At 37.2% G+C, this 14,674-nt stretch overlaps 1 protein-coding gene across 7 annotated transcripts in view; it reads right to left on the bottom strand.

Annotated features, from left to right (window-relative positions):
• The window catches only part of CCDC66 (coiled-coil domain containing 66), a 54,243-nt gene extending 39,970 nt beyond the window's left edge, over positions 1–14,273 (bottom strand). For 2 of the 7 annotated variants that reach the window (XM_082664548.1, XM_082664545.1), the window contains exons 1-7: positions 14,189–14,273; positions 12,366–12,430; positions 11,681–11,706; positions 4,834–5,281; positions 3,187–3,352; positions 2,897–3,000; positions 1,333–1,454 (exon numbers count right to left, since the gene is read on the bottom strand). In XM_082664548.1, the coding sequence (XP_082520674.1) occupies positions 1,333–1,454; positions 2,897–3,000; positions 3,187–3,352; positions 4,834–5,281; positions 11,681–11,706; positions 12,366–12,430; positions 14,189–14,199 (942 nt within the window). In that variant the 5' untranslated portion in view covers positions 14,200–14,273. Of the gene's footprint in view, positions 1–1,332; positions 1,492–2,896; positions 3,001–3,186; positions 3,353–4,833; positions 5,282–10,779; positions 10,910–11,680; positions 11,707–12,365; positions 12,431–14,188 lie in introns of those variants that run through there. The other 5 variants (XM_082664546.1, XM_082664547.1, XM_082664549.1 and 2 more) reach the window with 5 other exon arrangements.
• Positions 14,274–14,674: the final 401 nt, after the last annotated feature.

The following is a 14,674-nucleotide window of genomic DNA, read 5'->3' as shown; positions in this document are numbered from 1 at the left end:
GGAAGATCCCACATGCCGCAGAGCAACTAAGCCCGTGCACCACAACTACTGAGCCTGTGCTCCAGAGCCCGCAAGCCACAACTACTGAGCCCATGCACCACAACTACTGAAGCCCACGTGCCTACAGCCCGTGCTCTGCAACGTGAGAAGCCACCACAACGAGAAGCCCAAGCACCGCAACGAAGAGTAGCCCCCGCTCACTGCAACTAGAGAAAGCCCGCACACAGCAATGAAGACCCATCGCAGCCAAAATTAAAATAAATAAATTAAAAAAAAATTTAAGGAGCATACTGCACTCAATAAAAATTAACTGGTGATTTAAAAGAGTATTTAGATTCACTTCTTCAAGGAAAATAAGTTATATAGTCATCATGTACTAAAGAGCTTATATATTCAAAGTAATGACATTTAGAACTTACCTCTAAAATCTGCCTAGCTCTAGGCAGTGAATGCCTGTCAGCCTGGATCACCATTACCTGACTGGGAGACTGTGACAGAATGCTAGAATAGCTAGCAGAAGTCTAACAACAAAACGATAAACAAGGGTACTTTTTTGTCTAGTATTAAATACATGCAAAATTTAAAGGTCCCCAAAGCACTACCCGAGGGACACATGGTATACACTTATGTTTGATAAGCAATCACTTATGTTTGATTTGATAACCTTGTAGTGAATACCACATGGTCAGTGGTAGAGTTTTGTGGTCATCTATAACATCGTGGAGCTCTTTTATAGGAGCCTAAAGGAGGTGCCAGGGGCCTTTACACTCACCTACTAACATAGTAAGACTATTTACAGAATGCAAACAGAGTAACTGAGGTCATAATTTAATTCAAAATAACGTTGTTTTAAAATACCATATGAAAAGTGAGTTTTAAAAAAATGAATAAGCTTCAAAAATAAGCTTTATGAGGGACTTCCCTGGTGGCACAGTGGTTAAGAATTTGCCTGCCAATGCAGGAGACACGGGTTTGAGTCCTGGTCGGGAAAGGTCCCACATGCCGTGCAGCAACTAAGCCCGTGCACCACAACTACGAAGCCTGCGCTCTAGAGCCTGTGAGCCACAACTACTGAAGCTCGTGCGCCTAGAACCCATGCTCCGCAACAAGAGAAGCCATTGCAATGAGATGTCCGTGCACCGCAACGAAGAGTAGGTCCCGCTCACCACAACTAGAGAAAAGCCCGCGTGCAGCAACAAAGACCCAACGCAGCCATAAATAAATAAATTAAAAAAAAAAAAAAAAGCTGTATGATATAAACAAGGCTTAGCATTAAAAAAGTGCAGTTAAGGTATTTTATATTCCGTAAGTGCCTGATTTTGACACTTTTACCTTAGCCTGATCGAGAATTTGAAGTTTTTCCCATACTATTTTATCACTTTCAGATTTTTTCCATGGATTATTCCATTTTTCAGATGCGTCTTTTTCTTTCTTCTTTAAAGCAACCTGTTCATCTGTAAATAATGTCCTTTTTAAAAAAATATACAAAAACTGTAAAAAAAAAAATGACGTAAACAAATCATGACCTTCTTAAAGAGTGCAGATTCCAACACAGATCAAAACTGTTTTTTAGGAAGGAGATTAACTCACAAGACAGAGAAGAATTTTAAGGATATGGAATAAAAGAAAATGTTTAATCAGAACCAAATTTAAGTATGGCATAAATGGATGTAAAAATGTTTGTTTTACTACAATTATAAATAAGGAGCAATTTTTTCAGAACATATTTTATATTATGCTAATTACTGTGAGGTTCTACTCTACAGTAATGTTCATTTAATTATTACTAAAAGGCTTAAAAGCTAGAACTCTGGAGTCAGAGAACCCTGGGGTCAAATTCAGGTTCAACCACTTCCCGGCTGTGTGACTGAAGGCAGAATGATGTTCATCCCTCTAAACCCCATTTTTTATTCTGTGAAATCAGAGCAATAATGATGTCTATTTTCAGTATAGGGCCCCACACAAAGTAAATATTTAATAAATGTCAGCCATTATTATTTGTAACTGCTGAAAAGGTACAAAAAATCATGTGTCCAAATTTGTACTGAACAAACATTTAAAGCTGCAATTATGATATAAAACACATCAGATCTCCAAACCTTCTGATACTGCTACCATACATTTAATTTCTTTATTATTCTATTACTTTGACTTCCAACATCAATTCATTCCCTATTTCTTCGCTTATCTTTTTCTAGATCACCTGTCCTGGAAGGGTTGTGACTAACTGGTAGGACTTTCCAGTTCAGTGGACAGTGAATCCCATCTTCATGCTTTTAGTACAACTATTCCCAAGTACAACTATTACCTCATGTATTTTCCAAACTCTGATACCTGGACCCTAAGTCTAGTCCAAGAAGTAACAGGAGTTTCTTAGTTATTATCTTACTTACCTTAAGACCCTACTTAACAGAAATTATAACTTTTTCTGTTATGATGTCTACAGACTGAAGAAAAGAAATAAGCTTATTTTTGTATGGGATATACTGATTGATATCATATTGATGATTCTTGATTAGAATGTTTTAATTTTTAAAATGAATTATTTTTAAATAAAACCATCTTTAACCCACAGAATTTCTGTAATGGAAAAATATTAAAATGGATTCTCAGGAAATGAGAAATGTTTAGGAATCTTTGAGCTCCAGAAGGGTACTGATGATACTAATGTTCATTTGTGGCTTTTGGTGCACACCACAGAGCAGAAAACAAAAAGATATAACATAAGGGAATGTGAAATCACAAAGTTTCTTATGCCACTTGCAGAAAACTACTCTAGATGGTGAATGTTATAAAACAAGGTTTTTGATAATATCATACTGCAAGATGTACTTCATCCTCAATATACATTCCTTAAGCCAACAAAACTATAATAAAATGTGCAATAATTACCTACCAAGCTCTTTCCTCCACTGGGCTTTCTTTGCTTCCAACAAACCTCTATCACGTTCTCTTTCTCCCAGAGTACTGAATATGTCAGCTGGTTTCCATATATTCTCTCTAAGACAAGACACAAAAAATAACAGAAACCTTATCATATGTTTCTATACTACTTACTCCATAAATATTAAGTAATAAACTTTTAAATAGCTCTAGTCTTCAGAGTAAATATTTCACATACAAGTCAAGGAAAAGTAAAACCATATTCCCAAGATGACCCCACAACAATAGATGTGAGTTACATACGTGGCAATTTTCTGCTCATACTGATTAGATGTCACCTGATTTTCATTTAAAACAGACTTTTTTTCATCCTGAACAGATGAAATGGCCTCAGTTTTCTGCGGAAGTCCCATGATGTTCTCATCCTTTGGCTGATCAGGAATATTGTTTAAATTTAGACTATACTGACCTAGAAGGTAAAATACATGTTTTAAAATTAATACTAAAATTACATCTATTATAATACCTTATCTTGATACAGTTACGCAGTTTTAAAAAACACGGCTTTACACATCATCTAATTAATCACCTCTCACAGCAGTCCTTGCAGTGCGTATTACAATTCCCTTTTTGTCAAAAGAGGAAACTGAGCCTCAGAAGTTAAATGGCCCAGAGGTATGGCCACAGCCATACAAACTTTTGTTTCAAATAAGAAAACAAGCAACAACCAAAAAAACCTCCATTTACTCTTGCCAACAACACTTTTACAAATAATATAAATGATAATACAAATCACAACTTAAAGGAGAATAAATGCAAACAGCTTTATAAAAAACTCACTACCTTGCCCTTATTTTTCTCATTTAGCTGGGAAAGCAATCAGTGATGATTTTTTCCATGGACCACTGTCTCTATATCCCAGCTGTATCTATTCCATATGTTTTACACAGGGCTCATATGCTTGGCTCAAAAATCCCTCAATGTGATAGTTCTCCCAATGGAGAGAAAGCATATCTAATATGCGGGTCATTATATGATTAGGCAAATTCTGCTTTTAACTTTGTTGATATCATCTCTCATTACGCCTAGTAAGTTTTTATTTTTTGTTCTTTGAACTAGAATTCTAGCCTTAAAGATAAAAGTTAGCTCCCTGACTTTACAAAGAATAATCTATACCAAGAGAAGGCAAATGACTCCATTTTGAGCCCCTTGGGAGTGCTAAGGAGCTACCTAGTCCCCAGACCAGTTGTGGGGCCTCTTCCTGGTGACTGTTAATTTTATTTTTATTTATTTCACGGTTGCTTAACAAAATTTTAATAATATTTCTATTCATAGTCACAATTCCTTAGCTCAAAGCTAAAACTAGAAGGCTTTTAAAAACATAATACAATACCCTGACTACTAAAATAGAAGGCATATAATACGCCACTACTTCCAAGTCAGTGTTTTACGCTGGTTAAAAAGATAGTGCTGCCAATTCTTAGCAAGGATTGAAAGTCAGGAAGAGCAAAAGCCGGGGCCAGGAAAATAATCCTTTTCAGCAACTCATGTCAAATCTTCATAGCAAAATTCCCTCATTTTTCATTAGAAATACAATAGCAATTTTTTTAGAACATTTTACATAATTAGTTTTCATGTAAGTAAAGCCTCCTACCTTCCAAAATTAGTACAATAGCTTTCTGAACTAAAATCTAGAATCCACAGAAACTAGGTTTCTTAAGGCCATGGTACATGAGAATAATATTCTGAGCATTAACCTTAAAACATGGCATATTTTAACTACAAAAGTAATTCTGCCTATGAGAATGTTTTCTAAACGAATATTTATTTTAAAACATTGTTACATTAAACTAGAATTTAAGAGGCACAGTTATGTAAAATCCAATAAAACTCAAATTCTAAAACTTATATATTGATAAACTTAATATTAAAACTTCAGAAAAATCTTACTTGTTTCCTCCTTCTTTCCATTCTCAGTCAGGGAAACTGATTTATTTCCTTGGTTTACAGTCATCAAAATCTGTTGTAGTTGGCCTTGTGTTAGACACACCAAACTGCTCTTCACATTTTCAGCTGTGATGTGCTTTTTGCAAGGCTTCTGTTTAGCTACTACAAATGCATTTATGCTGTTTCTAGTCTTCTGTATATTAGGGGTTGCAGGTGAAATTTCTTTCTGGATATGAAGATGGTCTTTATCTGCATACTGCTTGCATAAATCCTTAGTGGGTGAAAAAGTCATACTATTTTTTTCACTTTTTGCCAATGAAGTTTCTGAACCAATTCTCTTCTTTTGCGAAAGTTTTTCACTCCTGACACAAGTATTTTGTGATTTCAGAATGTATCCAGTTTGTTTATTTCTTAAAGGACATTTTGCAATCTTGGTCTTATTTCCCATCTGCTAAAACACCAGAAATTTATTCTTTACAAGAGCCCACGAAAAATCAACAATTATCTTTATATAGTCAGTGATAAGTCAGGCTTCGAAACTTTTTTTCTCATTTTGCTAGTTAGATAATATATCCATAAGAAACTAACACTCAACCTTCACAAATCTCCACTTGAAAGCTTCATTAACAACTGGAAATTATTATTTTATTTCAGGATAACGAAGATTACATAACAACTTTTATTCTAGGTGTTTACAGTCCATTCTGCTTCAGCTTTGAATCTCATGTCATGATTCTAACACCCACACTATCTTTCTTTACAGGCATTTATACACCGGTAGGTTACTAGCCCTTATTCCTTGAATAACTTAGCTTGTGGGTCACCATCCCTCACTCTAACCTAACTCCTGTCTTAATTATTGGTGCTTTCATGTTCTTTCAATACCCTGGCCTCATTTCCTTGGCCTCTGTTCCTATACTCTTGTCTTCCATGCTACCTCAGTTACTCATTGCCACAGTGATATCTTATACTGACCTTATAACTACCCATAACTGTAATAATCTCAATTTCAATAAGAACCTCCAGTCATAGGCCTTAGCAGTAGTCACATGGCTCATTTACTCACCATGTTCAAATCTTGGCTCAACATCACTGGCTCAGTGAGGTCTTCTCTGAACACCCTATTAAAAATTGCAGGCTTCCTGCTCTAACTTCACTCCCACCTCCCTAGCACTCCCCACTTTCCCAAGGCTACCATGCCCCTGAAATGACCATGCCCCTTCCCTTTCTCTCATGTTTCTCTATAGCACTTTTGTCCTGTAATATTCTATATTTATTTTGATTATTTTCTGCCCATTCCACCTTTTTAAAAATTTATTATTTTTGGCTGCATCGGGTCTTCATTGCTGTGCACGAGCTCTCTCTAGTTGTGGCAAGCGGGGATACTCTTCTTTGAGGTGCGTGGGCTTCTCATTGCAGTGGCTTCTCTCGTTGCAGAGCGTGGGCTTCTCATTGCAGTGGCTTCTCTCGTTGCGGAGCATGGGCTTTAGGCGTGCGGGCTTCAGTAGTTGTGGCTCGTGGGCTCTAGAGCACAGGCTCAGTAGTTGTGACACACGGGCTTAGTTGCTCCGCAGCATGTGGGCTCTTCCAAGACCAGGGATGGATCCCGTGTCCCCTGCACTGGCAGGCAGATTCTTAATCACTGCGCTACCAGGGAAGTTCCCACCTTTTTCTAACGTAAACACTACAGGGAAGAGATTTTTTTTTTAATTTATTTATTTTATTTATTTTTAGCTGCATTGGGTCTTCATTGCTGCCCGCGGCTTTGTCTAGTTGCAGCAAGCGGGGGCTACTCTTTGTTGCAGTGCGCGGACTTCTCATTGCCGTGGCTTCTCTTGTTGTGGAGCACGGGCTCTAGGCGCGCGGGCTTCAGTAATCGTGGCACACAGGCTTAGTTGCTCCGCGGCATGTGGGATCTCCCCGGACCAGGGCCCGAACCCGTGTCCCCTGCATTAGCAGGCAGATTCTTAACCACTGTGCCACCAGGGAAGCCCAGGGCAGAGATTTTTGTTTGCTTTGTCTACTGCTGTGTCCCCAGTATCTGAACAGTCAGTGGAACAGGGTAGGTTTCAGTAAATTTTTGTTGAATTACTATCTTCAACCATACCATTTTAAAGACTGGATTCTTTATCTCTCTCCCACAAATTAGCTCCCCTTTCCAAAATATCTCATTTCTGTAGCACTGTTGTTCTAGTCTTTCAGACCAGCAACCATAGAGTCATCTTTGACTCTTTATCCTCCTTCACGGTCTTCTTTAGCTTACCAGCAAGTACTGGTCATTTCTTCCTTCCAAATATCTTTTTCTCCCCTTTTACATGACAATACACCTAAATTCAGGTTTTCATTACCACACTACTGATTACAGCTTATCTCAAATCTATCCAACTGTACATTTCTGCAAACCCATCTAACATAAAATAATTCAACAGTCATTCAATAAATACTAAGTGTTGCTTTTTAGGTGAGCAACACTATGGGAAAGACGTTGGAGGTATAAAATGAGTAAGACAAGATTCTTGTTATCAAAGAGTGGGGTAGATGCCACATGGCTTTCATCTGGCTTATCATATCCCAATGTCCTTGTCTTTCAAAAATGACATAATACACAACCACACTTTGACCAATGAATCAACCCCATTTTACCTTTCTTTTCAAAATGTACCTGTATTATCAGTAGTAAAAATCTCTTTCTTACCCTCTTCACCTCACCTATACCCTTTTATTCCAGGCTTTAGACTTTTGATAATACCAATACCACAATCTAAAATGCGCTTTTACCCTCCTATCTCTGTGGCTATTTTTATATAACTAACTCTAAATGAGAGGTGGCAAATTTAAATACGTAGTGTAAATTAGCCTGGGTGGGAACTAGGATAATTGAAGAGCACTTTTCTGTCTAAAGGAGGCAGCCACCCCTCAGAAGCAGCCTACATTGCCAAAGAGGAATCTGAGTCTACTTGCTAGATCATCCAGTATTTCAAGAGAACCAAGAATGCCATATTTTACCTTAAAAGTTCCATTTTTTTAGACACTCACAATTCATTCTAGTTTTTGAAAACCACTGTGTGGATTAGGCAAATTATCAGCAGACTACACGTAGGTTATAGAGCTAAGCTCCACCCCAGTCTCCAACGACTACAGCTATTACTAATCCTACCCTTCTTTGACTCATACTGACATTTTTGGGATCATTAACAGCTGAGTATTTCAGTTCTCTAATCAGTTTCTCACTCAAACTGCTAAGAAGTGTAGTGTATTCCCTAAACGTATCTTAAAAGTCTCTCAATTTTGTCCCCTTCTTTCCATTCTGCTAGCCACCATGCTTCAGGGTCTCATAAGACTCTCCCTGGACTAATATAATTGTCCCTTAAGTAGTGTCCCTGTTATGATAATCTGTCCTTCACAGAATTGCCTGAAGCCCGTTCCTACAACACAAATCATATCTAGTCTACTTTTCAAAAATTCTTTAATGCTCCCTACATGCAAATCAAATAAGTTCAAACCCTCTGTGTATACATTTAAACTCCTTGTGATTGTAACCACCCTCCCTAAGTTTTATGTTCTACACTCCCCGCTGATATACACACTATCCCCCAAATGCAAATTGTTTTGTACCTTGGTATTTTTGCCCACTATTTTCTCTGAGTTTAGAATATACCACCCTACTTCTTTCACTATGAAAATCTCCTTCACCTTTTAAGTTCTAATTAAAGTGTCACCTCATTTATGAAGCATTCCCTGTCTCCCTTAACCACAAAGACCTGCTTTCCACAGTTTTCTTCTTTTTATAACCCTAGTATGGCACACATTTTATTGTACTTGTATTATATAGTTATTTACCTGACTGACACCCCTGCTTCTAGGAAACATGGACTAGGTTTTACTCCATTTTTCTCTCAGTCACAGAACAAATAAAGCCAAGAATGGAGCTGTACACACATATGGAGTTTTACAGCTGCAGTAAATCCTTGTTAAACAGAAACCTATTAATTGGAGCTCCAATTTAACTAGAACTATTTTGCCACATTCCACTTAAATCAGAAGTAACATACAGAAAAAGTCATCTAAAAATTATGTAATAAAAAAGGGGGGTAGCAATGTCTGGCATGAGATCAATATACATGCAGCTCAATCCTGAATACATTTGTAGCTTAATGCCAGAGAAGAGCAATGAGTGGAGGCAGCAAAAAAATCCATGAACTACCAAATAAATATTCAATTATGTTCAGCTTAATTAATAGGAAAAAGCAATCTCTAGCCCAAATCATCTCCCAAGTGTTTACTGGATTAGATGAATTTTAATACATCAAATAGGTCTTCACATCATAAACATTTTTAGGTAGCATGCTGCTCTCTTACCTAGTTTTGATTGTACCAGTACTTTTCCTAATATTAAAAAAATATATAAAGACAGCGTCCAACGCATTTAACGCTGGCCAACTTCACAATTTATATGGGGCCAGGATCCCAATGCCAGAAAGAATCAGAGAAGATTAACATTTTAAAATATAAAATGTGCTACCTAGCACTAATATTGTATACATCTTTTAGTGTGTTACTATTGACTCTCACACATAGAAATACCTGCGAAAATTTTAAGATGTTTTATATTTCAACTAATTGTGAGATAATTTTGAGGTCAGAATGTATAAATTACCCATGACACTGAATCATTAATATTTCTCTCATTTATCTTTCTATAAAAGCTTAAGAAATTAGACTGGTAACCATCTTTACTTCATATTTACTACCACAGATTAAAGAAAAGTACAGGAGAGATTTTGAAAGAATTAAAGTACTCTGACCACAGTTTGTTAAACTTCATGATGATGAGATAGAGTTCAGTGTTTAAAGAGCACACTATGTACACGACAGTAATTCAACCTGTGAGGAAGAGGAAAAACATAAATGTAGGTAGTATAGTCACTTAGCTTACCCCAGTAGAAGAAAAGCACTATGATGAGTGAATTCATGAATAACTTACAGAAAAGAGAATTCAACATGTATCTACAGAACTGTGAGATTTTGGAAACTAAAAAACTGATTAAAACAAAAAAAGGAAGACAGCACTACTGTTTTTGGTTTTTGTCTTCTGTGAAGAGCAAAGAAAGAAATAAGCATCTCAGGAACCTCTGTAAATAAGGGAAGAGAAGCTCCTTGAAATAAAGTCAATATAAAAAGGAGATTTAGGTTGCATCAGTATTTTTTTCCAGCTTTACTGAGATTTAATTGACCATTAAAAATCATATATATTTAAGGTGTAAAATTTGATGATTTGATATATGTATACATTGTGAAATAATCACCACAATCAAGCTAATTAACATACCCATCACTTCACATAGTTACCATGCATCAGTATTTTGGAGTCCCAAAAGCAAGAGAAATAAACTCAAATAATCTGCTTTAAGACAATAAATAATTTAAGATCAATATCAGCAGAGACTTATTAGTTACTCTGGAAAGAAGAATCCTAGAATAAAAAAATCCCTAAACTGCTAAAAGAATTTTGTAATGATTCTACAAAAAGTCCAAGACTAGTAACTTTGTTTATTACAGGCATAAAAGGGGATCTCCAGATGTTCTAAGTTGGTTAAAAAGATAATGAAATATCTTCACAAATGTAGTGACCATAGCACATCCATTAAGGACACAACAGAAGAGGGAACGTGTGCGACAGAATTGAGGTCAGGTGAAGATAAAAAAAAAACTATGTGTAATAGTTGATTTCTATCTAGGAGCATGAAAAGGAGCACTGTATTTGTTAATGTGACTCAAATAAGAACAGTTAGTTGCAATATTTTAATAGCGCAGGGTTAGGAAAAAACTATACAATCTATATTCTGTGATTAAGGGAACACACAGGGTATGTATATACTGTGTATGTGTGTGTGTGTGCATATAATAATTTTTATAGGTAGCTTGTGGAATTACTCTGATCAGCATTACCCATTTATCAAGTAATTGATATCTTGGGTTCTCAAGCAACTTTTCCACCTTGATTAAACCAGGAAGAAACAGCAAAGCCATCAGGGGTTCAGAGTTGAAGAGAAAAGGGCCGCATCACCCAAAGCAGTCTCTAGTCAAGATATGGAAAGACAGACTTTAAGATACTGCAAAATAAAATGGGCTACAGTAAGTTATAGAGGGGGACAGTAGAAATTTCTGCTGCTTAATGGAAAAAGAAATGGGAAACAAGAAAAGTAGTGGTATCAAAATTTTGAAGCAGTAATGTATTTTGTAGAAAAAGGCTCTGTGGGCTCCTGATAAAGAAAAATAATTTAAAAGGAAAACTATTATTTAACTCAAGTGTAACCTCTTAGAGGAGGAAGCTAAATGCATGTAAGATTTTGTCAATCAAATACATCTTTTTGGTGTGGGAAAATGCAATTTGAGTATGAAAAAAAAATTTTTGCTTTAAAGTTTGACTATTTTTAAAGATGTCACGAGTTGCACTGTCCAGTACAGTAGCCATTAAATTAAAAATCAAACAAGTGAACTAAAAATTCACTTCCTTAGTCACACTGGCCACATTCAAGTGCTTAATAACTACACATGGCTAGTGGCTGACTATCATATTGGACAGCACTGATTTTAGAACATTTCCATCACTGCAGAAAGTGTTACTGGACAGAACTGATCTAGAGAAGTGAGTTCTAGGAGGCTTTTTAAACTGAAAAATTATGAATCTATTTCTGTAAAAGGACCAGCCTGAAAGCAAGGGTATAATAACTTTTCACCATCATTCCAAACCCTGTGTAACAGTTTGACAGGAATTATTTTCAAACCACTGTAAAGTAAACTGCATTTTACATTTGAAAACAAGTCAGGTCAAAGTCATTTGGCTTACCTTTACAGAAATTTTTGATTTATGTTCTACAAGAGAAAAAAAAATTACTAAACTATCAACCAAGAACATACTAAGGCAGTCACAAAAGAAAATTTTAATTAACATTATTTTAAGAAGATATTAAGTAAAAATATTAACCCTCAAAGCATTAACTTTAGGTCCTGCCTGAGTGTTCTTTTACAGTGTGGTTCACGTATTTATATTTCATTTTTATTTTCCAAGGTAAAATTATAAACAGATCAGAGAAAAAGAAAATAATGTGAATGAAAAGAGTACCAAAGCATACTCTGCGCTTTAAAACTAAAAATGACTTTAAAACTATGGTCTTATTATAAATTTTCTCAAACAATACATTCTTTACATGCACAGAACATAACTGCATAAGTTTTACCTAGATTATTCATTAGGCAATAAGCATATGTGCTGTATACAAATATAATAAAGAAACATTACAAATGAAATATACTGGAACATTAAATTCCATGAATAAATACTGACAGTGGTAAGCAATGATGTAATGTGACTTTACTTGGCTAAAAATAAATTTGAGGAAGTTAGGGAAACCAGCTTTTTTTCAAAGTGTCATTTAAATATTCCACTACAAGCAAAAAATCTGTTAAACAGCTACACATTTTTCGTAGGAATTTAAAAGTTAGTATTTTCGATTTCTAGTAATATAGCATACCATATGGAGACAGTATTAGCTTGGTTTTTCCATCCAATAATTCAGTTTCAAGCTTTAAACCATCTCTGCAAAATAAAAGAAAGTTGTCTGTCATTTTTAAGAAGCAGCAACATTTTAAATAGACAGAAATGCTCAGTTGAACCTTGAAAGTAAATTTGTTCTCCTGAATTTATAAAGGAATCTTGTAAATATTAAAACGTTTTTAAAAAAAATTTCTATAGATGTTTATTTTTCTTTTAAAAATTGATGTATAGTTGAAACCATTCTTTTAATTTAAAACACTTTTCAATTCAACATAAAATCAAAAACTTCATGGAGAAAATTACTGAAACTTTCCAACAATTTCTCATCTTTAATCTGAAACTTCATTTGGTTACTGACAAGGAATAAATTAATCTGGTTATCGTAACATCATTTAGTTCCTCCAACTCTAGACTGGAAAAAATAATGCTGTTACAAAACTCCTCACCTATGTTAATGGAGCAAAACACATCTAGCTACCATTTATTAGCTTCATAATGGTCTCATGACTAACACATTCTATGGCCTGTTAGAGCAGTATTTGAAAATGAAGCTGTAAGACTGCCACCAGGGTTATTAACTGCTTGAGCATGGAGTTCTACTCTATTCTGAATATTTCAACTAATACATATTCACACTTAGTGACACTTTTGTAACTATCACAGCAATACATCTATAATAAACTTTGCCCGCTATACTTTATCTGTGCCTGTCAAACGCCAAGAGCACAAAGTAACAGTAGATACTACCAACGAAACTTGTACGTCTGTTAAGGTCCCAATAAAAATTCCACTGAAAACAAAAACAGCAGTACACACAGTTATTTTATTGTTTTAGTGAGAGAGAGAGAATAGACGTACGTCAATACATATCAACAGGGACAAAAATGACGTCCAAGCGACAAAATTAAATCTCGCGGGCCAATAAAAGGGAACACGAAATTTGCGGTGATGCTAAGGTTGGGGAAATCAAACAATTTCAACTTACTCAAACGATTTCAACTTACTAAGATAAAAACACCATAAAGAATGGGTTTTAAGGGTTTCCCGGTAGCACGGTTACAAACAGTTCATGTTTATGTCGGTGAAACTTAAGCAAAAGAAAGACCTTGAATGAAACCGTCTATTCAGCACTACCGCGTTGCAAACACCTTCAGGGGCAGACTGTCTTGTTTCTTATCCCTAGATTCTAGAACACAGAAACCATTTGCTAAACGAGGTGCACACGTGTAAGTTTGAAGACTTTTCATCTTCTTGAAATATCAAACATCCCAGTGGTGATAAACCACGCAACAGTCCTTTTTATTTACTCAACCACTACTTAATGAGGGCCTATGAGGTGCCAGGCACCGGTGATACACGACTCCTCGAGAAGCCTCGGCTCCCAGCACGTACGTAGGCCGCTAAGCTGCTCTGGGCGCTCCCACACTCTGCAAAGAACCCCCACACAGGGTCGCAAAGCACCAGGGCCTGGGCCAGGATTTCTCCCCAGGAAGCCGCTACGCTTTATCTCTCCACCTGCCCTCACCTTTTATCTCCTCTCACGCCTCTCCTCCCTCTCCCTCCTGAAGTAAATAAGGAGGCGGAAAGGAGGCACGGACAGTTTCGCGAGTTATTAACTGGAAAACGGAAGTCTGCGGAGGCTGTAAAGGCCGACCCAGCCCCTCGCCCCCTCAACCTCAGGAAGCGAGGCACTGCGGCTTGGGGCGCCGCAGGCCTGGAAGGCTCCCCGCGAAGGGCTCCAAGAGCCAACCCAGCCTCACCCGCTCTCCACGGACTACCACCTTTCGCTCCACAGCTTACCCTAAGTTCATGGCGCAACCGGCCGCGCTCTCCACGAGCCGCTCAAGTCCCTTGTATACGTCGGTCGCCGCCGCCGTTCAACAAGCGCCACGCCGATTGGACACAGTGTTGCCGGCGAGCTGGGAGAGCGGGCCAATCAGGGTTGAGCGTGCTGGCGCTTGCGCTCAGCGGGGCGGGGCTGTCGGGGAGACCCTGTTGGTTCGCCCCACCTGGTCCTGACTCTGGAGTGCTGGGGATTCTTCGTTCCTCGCAATTGTAGCCCTTAGAGTTCACAGGGAGTTCTCAGAGAAGTGCCTCAGCTCAAGTGGAGGTGGCTGGTTAAGCAATTTGCCTGAGGTCTGTATTAAGCTACGTAACCCCAGAGCCCATGTTCCAATTTAGCGATACATGAATCTAACTCCTATCCATCCTTCAAATCTCAATTTAAACGTCACTTCCTCCATGAAGCTCCTGTGGAATCCACTAGTGGGTAAATTAGGAACCCAT

Source organism: Grampus griseus, assembly GCF_964374135.1.
Source record: "Grampus griseus genome assembly, chromosome: 10".
Taxonomy (NCBI): Eukaryota; Metazoa; Chordata; class Mammalia; order Artiodactyla; family Delphinidae; genus Grampus; species Grampus griseus.
Note: the sequence above shows the minus strand (reverse complement) of the source record. Positions and strands in the feature narration are given on the sequence as shown.